The 13,198-nt window shown below is 32.1% G+C and overlaps 1 protein-coding gene across 1 annotated transcript in view; it reads left to right on the forward strand.

Moving 5' to 3' along the window:
* LOC137918909 (protein NDNF-like) overlaps positions 1-13,198 on the forward strand; it is a 59,433-nt gene that overhangs the window by 21,419 nt on the left and 24,816 nt on the right. Inside the window, exon 2 of the mRNA XM_068761844.1 lies at positions 12,623-12,796. Coding sequence (XP_068617945.1) covers positions 12,623-12,796 — 174 coding nt within the window. The remainder of the gene's footprint in view (positions 1-12,622; positions 12,797-13,198) is intronic.

Raw genomic sequence — 13,198 nt, forward strand, 5'->3', positions numbered from 1 at the left:
AACAATATGATGGAAATTTACATCATCATGCAGTTTCACATATTTAACCCGGTACTAAATTAATTAAAAAAAGTTGTTTACTTAGTCTTCTTTATTCTTAGTGATAATTCAAAAAACAATAATTATTTTATTTAAGCACCAATTGACGCCACATTTATTACACGAAATTGTAGAATAGCCTTTACATTTGGGAAATTTGCACCGGGGTGACCCACCTACTTTTGGTCAATGTTCAGCACCATCTTATCTTATGTCTTTTGGAGGTGGTGGAGCTGGAGAACCTTTTCTTTTTTTTGATTGTAATTCTTCTTCTAGTACAATGGTACTAGGACGCCCTCTTTTAGCTGCTTTGGTGGTACCTTTGTTGCATAGCACAAAGGACAATTCATTTCTGAATTGGCCCATTGTAAGCAGACTCTTTTTAGGTTCATCACTTTCTTGAGCATTTTTTTATAAACAATCCAAGAGTTTATAATAGCAAGATCAAATAGATGAAAAAAATACGCAAATACCACTTTTTAGACCCCATTTTTATATGATTTCTGCCCAAAAAGCTATCCATGAGATCTACTCCTCCCATATGTTTATTGTATTCTAGGACAAGTAATATCAGTATGTATACCAGTATGATCTTGTGCTAGGAAATTTGATTACTGGCATGTATAATAATATACCAAAGAACTTACACAAATCATATTCTGTAAATAATATAGATGAACTGGGATTACTCTGTTTTATATAAATTTGTCTCCTTTAGTAATGTTTTGATAAAATCTTCAGTGATAAAATGGTTAAAACATCGATATGGAGTTTCTAGGTGTGATAGACCACCTGAAGCAGCAGAACTCCCCAAGAAAGTAATTTTATCTGTGTCACACACCAGATTCCTTTTTTTCCAAATCAAGTTTCTTTTGTCAAATGGAAAACTGGATGAAGACTGCAAATTAAATGAAGTTGATGTGTGAGAGGGTTCTTGATCGTCTGGTTTTACAAGAGGAGGTTCAACGTCAGCAGTTTCATCCATATCGTCATCTTCATTCTCCTCCTGCAACACTTATAATTTCATCAGCATCGTGGTTTTCATCATCGGAATCTTGGTCATTAAGGCCATCTTCTGAGAGCCAAACGCCTTATAACTTACAAAGATAATCTGCAATATCTCTTTCATTCAAGTTTCCCCAAAAAACAACATAAAATAAACATTAACAAAAAAAATTCCCATACATTACAAGTGAAGTTACTGCATAGTGATGTAAATTTCTATCACAACGTTTTGAGAAATTCATTTACAGTGTTTTGATATAGATTGTACATAAAATAACAAAAACATGAAAACAAACCTTTTTTCCACTCATTTTCATTTTTTATTGTATTTTATATCTCCGTTTATTTCCATAAAACAATTTAAAATCTCGCTCCTTTCTTCCAGTCTCAACAAACAGCAGAATAACAAGTTCTAGGTCTGGTAATTCACAGTGACCTTTGCTATTTTTCGACAACCGCGTTTTGTTGTACGCAATAGTCGCTTAAAAAGTTGCGAGCAACAACAAATTTATGTTACAAGGGTTTTGAGTATCTTTTTTTGTTGACTAAATGTTATGATGGAAATTTCCATCACCATGCAAAGAAGGGTTAAGTGTTTCTAGGAAACATAAAGTATTTTAAAATTTTTATCATCTTGTACCTTGATTGATTATATATGTAAAAGCTATAAAGCTTTTTACTAACAAATGAACTACATATTGACCCCTTTAATGTTTTTAAGCTTAATAATAAACCAACATGTATACTGATTACGTAAATTAGATAAATATAAACAAACACGACAGATATGTAAAAACTAAAAAAGAAAGAAACAAAACATATGCAATGAAAATGGTAGCCAGACATCGGTCTTGTCTGATACCTTGGATTTGTTTATTTATTCATTCTTTATTTGTACACTAACAGGACATAAAAATAAATCATATTTTTAGAAAAAAAAAAATAGAATTTCTTCCAGGTAACCATTAATTTTTTTTGGTTGTTTATCTATTATATGCCAAGGTCCCTTCCTAACCATCCCTTTCGAAATACAAAAAGTTTCAAACAGTCCCGGCGCCGTGATGACAAACAAAAATATTAATAGCCTCACCTTTCATCAACACGCCGATATCAAATGCAACATTCAACTCCCGCCATAGAACCTCCTCGGTATTTGTTGGCAACATTTCAAACGACTACTTCCTGACAGCTAGACGCTTATGGTTTTATACGGAGCGTCGCTATCCGAGGCGGTCCGTGTCAGCTTCTAGGTCGCATATTGAATTATAATTAGTCAACTATCTCGGGAACGGTGGACAAGATCGTGGAGCCCGCGGTTCGAGTGATCTCACTATATAGATCGCAACCTTGAGGTATACTGCAATTTAATTATATATACGTACATATTTTTTAAAACGATGCAGTAAATACCCGTACTAACAAGATCATTTTCACATTGCTGAGTCTAGCTTCGTCGTCTTCGTTTCAGCCCATAGACCTCCACTAAAGTTATCATAATCACCATGCTTGGCTAGCGAGTTGGTAATCGCATATTATGGTACGCAAGGGATGGTGCTGCCTATCCTCTGGAAACTTGTTTGAGCGTGGCATTCCTATATAAGTAATCCATAAAGTGTGAATTATTTGTTGTTTTATCGCGGGAATTGAACCCGCGACAGGATTGCCAGTCTCAGTCCTTACCGCTGGACTACCACTGCTCACGGAGTCTGGCTTGGGCAATACTTATTTCTACCTCATAGTAGCGAAGTAAGTAGCCAGAAGTAGATAGTAAAATTACTATACTAATGAGAAATTGTAGCTGTTTCAAGTTGTTAGAAATGGAATATTGAACACAATTTATAAATTTTAATATCTTGTATATCGTGTAGCCTTGCTTGTTGATTTATAGTGTAAAAAAACTTTATTATATATTTAAATATTTCCCTGAAATTTTATAACAACGGATAAATATATCTACATATAGAAGATATTATCTACCTCCTTGTGCATGTTTTTTGTGCTTATAAGTTGAATACAGAAGTGAAAATAATGCGAGAATTAAGTTTCTCACCATAAATCGATAGATGAAGAAAATATGATGCAAAAACAAACAAGTTTTTATATTAATTTATATACATAAAGGACATATAAAATACAATAAACCGTATTTGTCTGCTTAGTAAACTTAAAGGTTTGTGTTTTATAAAAATATGTTATAGCGGGATTATTTTTAATTATCAATTAGTGATTTGCCAGTTTTTATAAGGGCGTTTTCTACGTCAACTATTATTTACACCTGGATACTCAAGGAACAGTTAAAAACCGAATAGCACTTACGTTTATGGTCTCTTTATGATCCTTCATATTACTCTCTAGGGTCGCTTGAAGATTAAAAAGGCGTAATAGGGTAATTTAAACAATTTAAATCCGACGATAAATACAAATTTTAACGCCTCTTCATATTTCATGACGCGACTTGTATTACCGTAATAAAATAAAGCCGCTTTACACGTTACGGGACGCTTGTAGAAGAAATTAATATAACTAATACCCATTATATTTAAAATCGTTAAATGATTTTTAACAACACTACACCATAACGTAACAGATGAAAGACCATGTTGGTAAAAAAAAAAATAATTTGTAATTTTTAAGAGTTCTATAATATGTTATAGACTACACAACACAAATTTGATACACTTATACTGTCTAAATATAGAATAACTAAAGGTATACACAGAACAGAAATGCAATGGAAACATACAAAAACCGACATGGCGAATGCTTTACAAAACACACGTATCTGGAACCAACGAACGATAGGACTCTGTGTACACTTAAACGGCAAAGATTTATAGTGCCACGTCCATCAGAAACAATGACCTCTTGTGGTGCGGCCATGTAAATTTATGGTCATTCTGCAATATGAAATTATTGAGCACAGTGTTACGCCTGTCGGAATTTAAAATAAAAACAGCGAGCATTTCTTTCATATGAACAGAGTTTAATGCCTCCGACTGACCGTGTTGAACGGTTACCATAGGTTATGTTTCGTGCTCGGGTTTCATGTTTATATTCGTATAAAAAACAGTAAAAATTTCAATATTATTTAAGCTGTAACTTCTAAAACTATTGTTACTATTTGCAGGCAAAAAGCTATAGGTGTAAAAGCTTTCAAGGGATGAATTTATAGCTCATCTGTTGTCAATTGGTACGATAAAATCAATGATAGATATGATAAATAAACGTTTTTAAAATTCAAATTACAACGTATTACATTAAATATTGTTTATTGTCTGTCCCATCAGACTACTGCAACAAGTAATTTGCCGATCTAATACAAAAAAAATAATGGTTTCAAAAATAATAGATAACGAAATGACAGTATAATCATTTTCAATAATCGAGCTAATACATATTAAATTTAATTTTCTACTACTTATCTTTGTAAACTTTATACTAGCAGATATTACTGTGTGTTGCATTCTTGTAGAAGAATAAATTAATATAACATATTTCAGAGAGATCACTTAATATAGGCTGGTTGTAAATGGTTATAAAGACTTTAAATAGCCAAGTTCAGGGTCACCAAGGGAATTTGCGAAGAAATGAACTATTTATTCATGATTTTTAATATTTTATTACCTATTTCCAATCATCTTGTTTAACTAACTTGAATTAGTTCGCTGCTATGTCAAGGCTTTGTAGGCAATACAACGCTCCTGCAAAAATGTATGACCTGTACATCAAGTACATCTCTAAGAATAAAAGGTAGTAATCAATTACAGATTTCTCTTATATTTTTATTAATACTTCTATAATATATACAACTTGAACAATTATATTTTATTCCTTTTTTGGTATCTTTTGTGCGCGTGTTGTGAACTCACGTAATTAAGAATCATGTTTTGGAGTGAATTCAATAAGAATTTTGTTAAAAGTTCCAAGTTTTAATAAACTAATTTTATATTTTTAATGTAATCTCCAATTAGTTCCTTGTAACATGGTTTTTCTCGAATGCCAGTTATGCGCATTTTGAAGATAATATTAAAGCGGTATATAGTCATTTATGACAATCTGGTCTATTAGGGTAAGAATTTTAATAAATATAAAACATAGTGTTATATATATAACGTTTGTACTTGTGTATTGTAAGTAAATACATTTAAAAAACTTTTAAGTTAAACGGTTTTTAAACGGTTTTATTTGATACCCGTATTGTGGTAGTTGTGGAAAAATATGTACCTAGTCCGCCATATTGGAACGGCGTCCATCTTGAATTTTAAATTTTGACATAATCATCGTGTTTTACTAGTGTAGCCCTTTCATTTGATACTCATATTGAGGGGGTTAAAGAATAATATGTATCCATCTTAGATTTATAATGTTATTGATTTTGAATGAACTGTTATTGATTTTATTATATTGTATTGTCACCTAAATTAAATGTGTGTACCAAATTTTAGATCAATCTGACAACGGGAAGGTGCTTAAATTACAATTTCTAATTTTGTCCCAAATAAACAAATTCCGTACGGGTCGAACTAGATAAAACCGTTTAATATAGAAAAAAATATTTATTTTTTTCTATATGTTTCATAAAAGTAGTAAAATTTTGAGGGGAAATAGCATCGTTGTCGTCGTTACAGCCCATAGATGCAGATTGCATATCACAGGTATCCTCACAGATATCCATGGGAAATATGCTATAATCGTTATGCTTGGCAGGCGGGTTGGCGAACGCAATGTGGTATTATGGTACGCAGAGTACTGCTGCCCATCCTCTGGAAACTTGTTTGTGAACAGTGTCAATCCTATATAATTAATACACAAAGTGTGAAACATTTAAAATTGTCTCCTTTGAATCGAACCCGCGACCTACGATTGCAAGTAGTACACTATCGCTGTGCTACCACGTGTACGTTATTCAATACATTCTAATTTAATGACAGCGAATTATTATGAAAATAAATAAATTTTATAAAAATTAATAACCAACAACTTGTACGAAAGTTCTGTTAAAGGGTTAAAGATTTTATAAGTGATAATAAAGCTTAGATATTAATCTTTTGTAGTGCATTTTAAAAATTACTACAAAAAACAGCCAGAGCTTGTTGGGGGCGAGAGTCTTAAATTGACGAGAGACGTAGTTTTAAGATGAAAGATGTCATTTCGAGAGAGCTTAATTTGATTTTATTTTATACAGGGTGTTTATATGTAGTTTTACACATCATATGGCTAATCATGGCGCTTCTTAGTGATTTCTTGCAAAAATCAATAAGTCTTTTTGGTGATATTCCTCGGCCACCCAGATCACCAGATCTTTTCCCATAGACTTTTTTTCGGATGTATCTTAAACGTAAAATTTACGAAACGTACTCAGTGACCATCTTAGCGTTTCGAGAAAATATCGTTCTAGAGGTTAGTCCATGATCATTTCTGCAGAGAGTGGCACGAAAGACCAGATTCCAAGAGTGCATCCGACGTGATGGTCAGACAGTATAATTTTTAACTATTGTTGAAGTAAATATTTAATTAAAGATTTTTTAGTGAATTTGAAATCCGTAATGTGTCACCGGACATCCTATATCAAAATGGGCTCTTGTAGCAATTTTAATCCCATATAGATAAAGATGTGAATGAATAAATTAATAATTTAAACGTATATACATTTACTTTGATATCTTATTATAAAAAGAGAAACTTATGTATTTTATATCATGACATTTTATACTTATGTGTTTTCGTAATGGAATACGACTTAGTAATCTATGGATAAATGATTCTTGCTTGTAGAGACGGTTTAAATAAGTACGGATTTTAGAAATTGCCATAAAACCCGAGATTACGCGTCGCAAACCGAGCAAAAAGAAGATGGTAGAATGCACACTGGACCCCATGATTCAGAGTAATGTACCTGCATGTGACTCACTGATACAATAATGGCATCGACCGGGGATTAGCACGAGGCGAATACTGGCCACGCATTTTATACGAACGAACAACCTTTGATGTATGAGGAATACAAGAATGTATGTTATACTAGCCGCGACCGGTGACTTTATTTACGCAATTTGTTGGAGACATTTGTTAAATAAAATAAATAATTCTCAATTAGTATATATTGTGAATTGTAACGACGACACCATTGTAAAATCGTGTAATAGTTGAAACTTTTGTATAGTAGAGCTGACATGTATTGGCCAGTGGACGTAGCAGTGTACAGTCCTAAAGTACGAACAGATTGTCGCTAGTATTATTATGAAGTGGGAACCACGGATTAGCAAATTATAGCAGGTGGAAATCATATGTTAAAGTAGACAGAGGACCTTGTTAAGGTGTTAAATGTAGACCGATTCCTACAAGTCCTGCTGAAAGTTTACAGGGCCTGTCCAGTAGTGGAAGTCTTACAGCTGAAATAATGATAATTATGAAACATGTATACTATTGGTTTCAACAACTAGTGTTTGTAACTAAACTTTTTCGAAACGGCTTGATCTATTTTTATGATTTTTTACATATTCATTAGATCTAATAATAGATCCTAAAATATTGACTATTCCCTAAAGTAATGGCTATAGCCTAACGCATTTTTGTCATTAAAATGTCGCAAGACATTATTGGACTACCATCTACAAAATTCAAAAGGCATATTAAAAATAAATTGTCAGAAATAACTTTTTTTTTTAATAAAAGAACCCTTGGCAGTGATGTCGTCTGATTATTTTAAATTTCATTAAGGCTATGTCTGATAAAGTGTAGATGTATAGATCTATATAAAAATTAATTAAAATATTTGTTATTGTGTACTTTCTTACTGCTCTTTGTCCATAAATATAACAACTTGCGAAGGCAGAGTATGGTCAAAAACAAAATATATTAAAACAGATAACAAGTTGACAACAAATGTTGAATTTTAGATTAACTTAATTTTTTTATGCTTATTATAATTTTTTATTTAAAAAAAATGTATACTGCTACTCTTAGAGAATTGTATATATATCTTTGAAGAGACAAAAGTTCATAAACCGCATGAATTAAAAAAATGTATGGTACGTGGTTTATTATTTTAATTGTCCACAGCGCTAAGTTTTTCGCTTATAGACCACATAATAAAAAACTAACAATATAGTTACTTTTTTGTAGTTAACTACAGCGAATACTTACTACTTTTTTTAAAGGTAAAACAACATTTTCCGGATCAGCTAGTAATAATATATTATTTTTATGACGTCACAAATGATCACAATGTAAAGTAGAAATAATATTGATAAATAAATATATATTTCCGAGATATGTATGTATAGTCTACTATACCACTATGCTGAACGTACTGAAAACCACTGCGCCATACATATCTCGAACGCTAAAACTCAATTCAAATGTTTCACACATCTGATTCCAATCTAAGTCTAGCGTCTAGATATTGTCACCACAGGCCGCTTAAAGATACATTTAAACTTTGATCGAATTCGGAGTTGTTACTTTAGAAGTAATTTGGTAAAAGTTTTTCGTTCTACATGCCTTACTTTCCCATCTCCAATATTAAAGAAAGTCTATTCAAGCCACACAGTCTACACGGTTTGCATTAAAATCTTTTTGATAATTTTAAATACAAAATAATATAAAAGAACATGTGAAAAAAAGGTAGCAAAATATTGAAACAAAAAACAATCGACACATGATATTCGGTTGTCGCTTGGTACATACATATAATAATATATAAAACATGTGTATACATATATTTAATATATATATAAGCGAACTCACGTACGATTCGATAAACTATTTTAAATGTTTTAAAATAATTACTATTAATAAACATTCATTTAATTTTTTTCAAATAATATAAAATAGACATGTTTAGCTTTGACAAATTTATTTTTTGCTAAACAAATTAAGGAATATAATATATTTTCCCAAAACACGTTCTAACTAACAACTCTGATGGTTTTCCAAAACACGCCTGTAAGTTTAAGCTACTGGAATCACCGTTGCCTTATTAAGGCAGTGATTATTTCCGGAGAAATGTTGAAGACTCTGTTCTTAAGATGTCGTTCTTCAGAAATCTACCCTTCGTGATGGCCACTCAAGGTTACCCATCTTCGGTGTGACTTTCATTAAACATTTCGTGAACGTTGTACGTTTCTTTCTTGTAAGACCTTCATGCTGGCATTACATGTGTAACAAGCGACCCTGTGCTGTTGAAACATAATCACCAAGCTGTACTCGAAGAACTTTTGAAACTATGGCTGCAAGAAGTAATTAAAAACAAACAAAAACTACCATGGCCCAGTCTTTCTTATATAAATAATGATTATAACAATAAAGCTTATACCTTTAAACGTTTACGCGCAGTTATTATGTCCGATTGCTGTTACAGGGCGTCTAACGATGCCGTCATTAATTACTGGATGTCGCACGCCACTATCAATTTGTCTCCTTTATTACTTCTACTTACGTTTGACAGTTAAAAGATTAGCTACCAGGGGACCTATCTAGTGAATCTTTGCTCATGTAGCTTTCGTATGATACTAGCATATATATATATAACTATACACGACGAAAAATATGTTTATAATTTCTTTTCGGTAGAGTACTGTAAATACCTTCCGGACTCTCCTACCTACTCCTACCAGCTAAATCTCATCTATCTTCTTTTGACTGTTGGTGAAACTTCTGGTTCTATTTTACTCTCTATCGTAGTTTTTCATCGCCTTAGGGTTAGAAAGCGAGCTTTTTATAGCGAGGCTGTAACATGCGGCACGGAGTCATCGGAAAAGACCTAGATGTAGACTCCTTCTGCCTCCAGCTGGTAACGAGGAGTTCTGATGTACATAATACAATGCCCAATCGTATATCTCAGTAATAGGTGTTGCTGAGTAAAGGAAACATGAAACCAAATTAAATAACCACTTTCATCATATCTGCCGTAGTACATCCAATTCTGCACAAAAACATTCGTTGATTTCCAATAGGAACAACTACCATACTGTATACAAACTTTAGATCTTCATGTTAAAGGTTATATTTATTGTATAAATAACAATAGTCGCGTTATGGATATATTTATATATGTTCAGTGTATTATAATAAACATTCATATATAGGAAGTAGCTAGATGCGCGCAATTTATGGGTGAGGCAAAAATCTAGCAGTGGGCTTTTATAAGCTGGCACGGTGACGTTAGTATCTGATATAGCCCAGCGGATTGGCAAATTGAAGTGTCAGGGACAAGCCCCATAGTACATAGAATAGATAACTACTTGGGCTTAAAAGTTCTAAAGTGTTGACCACGAACCGAAAAGCGCAGCGAAGAACAGATAATCTTGGGGTCATCTGAAAACGCTCTGTGCAAGACTCGGTTCTATTGAAAGTCTATAAAGGAGATTTATGTCTAGCTGTGGACATTTAATGATTAAGATGATAATGGTGATGTTGTGTATATTATTATTCATTATATTTTCATGTAACAGATGAACAAAACATTCAAAGTAAGAATACAAAGAAATATGAAAAATTATTCATGATACCGGAAGAGCATTATAAAGAATGTACTAAAAAATGTATATTTAATGACGAAAGTTAAAATATTATTTATTGAGTAATATTGAAAACAATATACCATATGATAACTATAAAATGTTACTGCGCATAACTACGTCATCAGAATTATTTCAATCCATAAAACTAAACATAAGAGTCGTTAAATGAATAAATTATAAAGGTTTATTTTAGCCGAATATAACTCTAGTAGTTGTAAACTAGTTGGAAAACCGAGAGGAAGGCCTGGATGGAGGTAGGGGAATGTCCTGCAGTAGACTTGATATGGCAGAAATGATGCTGACACCAAACCCTTATTTGAATTTAAACAGTTGTGTTGTGTGTTTTTGTCTTGGAAAAGTCAAGAAATTACCTCGATTAATTTCAACAGAATCTTTAATTTATAAATATATTTAATTTGTAATTGATTTATGTCCACGAAAATATTCGTTTATGTGATTTTTTTTTCTCGAAAAATATCGATATACGAGTATACGATATATGAGTTCTGGTCTCTAAAATATTTATACATTATACATTTTTTTGCGAAATTGGTATATCAGATTAAGGAATACTAAACGTTTTGACAATGGTGAACAAAAGCAAATTTATATAATGATACGAAAAATGTGTAGATCACTATGTATCGTACCGAAAAACTGTGAATTTTTAATCCTATGTATCCTCTCTATTTCACTTAATTACGTGTTTCCACTTTATTTTATATTTGTTTATGTTGTTTTACTAATTGCTTTATTTTTTATTTTGTTTTAATTTTCAACATAACAGTGCTAGTAAGTATTAAAAATGGTAGAAGTCGTGACTGTCTTTTTTATTATTAATAATTGTTAGTAAATTTAGTATCATCACCAATAAAGGTAGTCCTTCTTCAATAAATAGACAAATAAATAAAAGGCGTATGCTAACGTTAATACAGAACTAGATATTGTACCTATCAAAAATTGACAATCCAATCAGTGCTACATTACTCAGTTTATGTCCAATAATGACATGTTTCGAGAATAGCTACGTTGTTTATGACCACAAATAATACCACAATAGTCTTTGGTTAGCTCAACTCATTGCTTATTTAAAGTACCCAATCGGAAGTGAATGCAAATACAACTTTGAATTTCGATCAGAAGTTTAATGGTAAGGAAATAAATGTGAGTTGTTACGTTCGTCAATTACAATCACAATCATCGGATTCGGCAGCGAATTTTGTATATGATAATAAGGAAAAAACGTGAATAAAATATTCATGGCTGGAATTATTACTGTCTTGATCATTATGGTGAATGTATTCCAAAATACTCTGCCGTTTAATGACGATGTTTTACTTAAAAAAATTGTCATTTATGTTTCGATTCCAATATTTGCAGTAGAAAATAATTTTTAGATATTCCTATAAATTTAGTGTAACCTAAAACAGATACGAAATTGATTCGTAAATAAAGAGATTTGTAGACGAATAGGATCAATCAACAATTGGCAAGTTGAAATGGCAGAAGGCAGGCTACATAGCTTACATAACAGATAGCCGATAGGGCTTTAAGGTTCTGATGCATGGACAGACGATCTTGTTAAGGTAGTTGAAATACGCTGGATACAGACTGCTACAAACCGGTCTTATAGTAAAAAAATTGCAAGATATTGTGAAGGATAAAAGGAAAGAATAAAAGAAATCGTGAAGTATGAAAGTGAGTGTCGAATAAAGATAATAATAAGGTAATACTCTGAAAAAAATTATGTGTAAATAAAGTCCAGGGACTTTACGGGACGAGACAGGTCTCAAACTAGATAGGAGGTACGAGAGAAAAAAAAAGGTCTTATAGGAAATATAATACATGTGTAGCAGTAGACGCCCTTAAGGTATAACGATGATGATGATAAGATTTACTTTTTAATTAGGAACAATTTGATTAATTACATTTGTAATTAGGATGGTACCACTGAAATAGAATTTTTACCAGAGGTTACAGAAAAAAATGTCTTAGTTTAATAATAGATATAAAAGATAATCTCATTGATTAGAAAATCACCGGTTTATTTACAGAAACATAAGCAGCCTTACCACAAGGTTGGCGGTACTGATTGCCCTACACGCGGCGGGAGTCGGTCTCGCGTCTCCAAGTGTCCTGGTCACCAGACCCGTATCGAGGTTCAACAGGCAGTGGCTACCGATGGACAATCAGACGCTTTATAAGTTGGAGAGGGATGAGAGTAGAAGGTAAATTGAATTCTATTTTCCACTTTGAATTATTCCCAGTAAATACTTGTGAATCTAAAGAATACAATTCTAGTACAGTCTAATTTGAAACAGGTAGCAAATTGGGTTCCTCTGTAATAACATTCAAAGTTAAAACGAACCTACCAGTGTCGTATATGCAAATGGTTTTTTTATTCGGTAATCTTTATTAGCAACGTCTTCTATACTTTAGTTAGAGCAATTTATTTCTGAGGTCTATCATTAAGGATTGTTTTGTAATTTTGGTTTGACGATGTTTTTAAATTCAATTTAATAAAAAAAGTACCATGTTCTTGTCCCCTGTCAGATGTAACTCGACTAAAAACTGTAAGTGTTTTTAACAAAAAATAATTCCTATCGCTTTAAACTTGTTTCCTATTTTAT

The sequence above is a fragment of the Battus philenor genome, unplaced genomic scaffold (genome assembly GCF_028537555.1).
Source record: "Battus philenor isolate CCGP_79_NKW_IND1 unplaced genomic scaffold, ilBatPhil1.0.hap1 SCAF_15, whole genome shotgun sequence".
In the NCBI taxonomy this organism is placed as follows: domain Eukaryota; kingdom Metazoa; phylum Arthropoda; class Insecta; order Lepidoptera; family Papilionidae; genus Battus; species Battus philenor.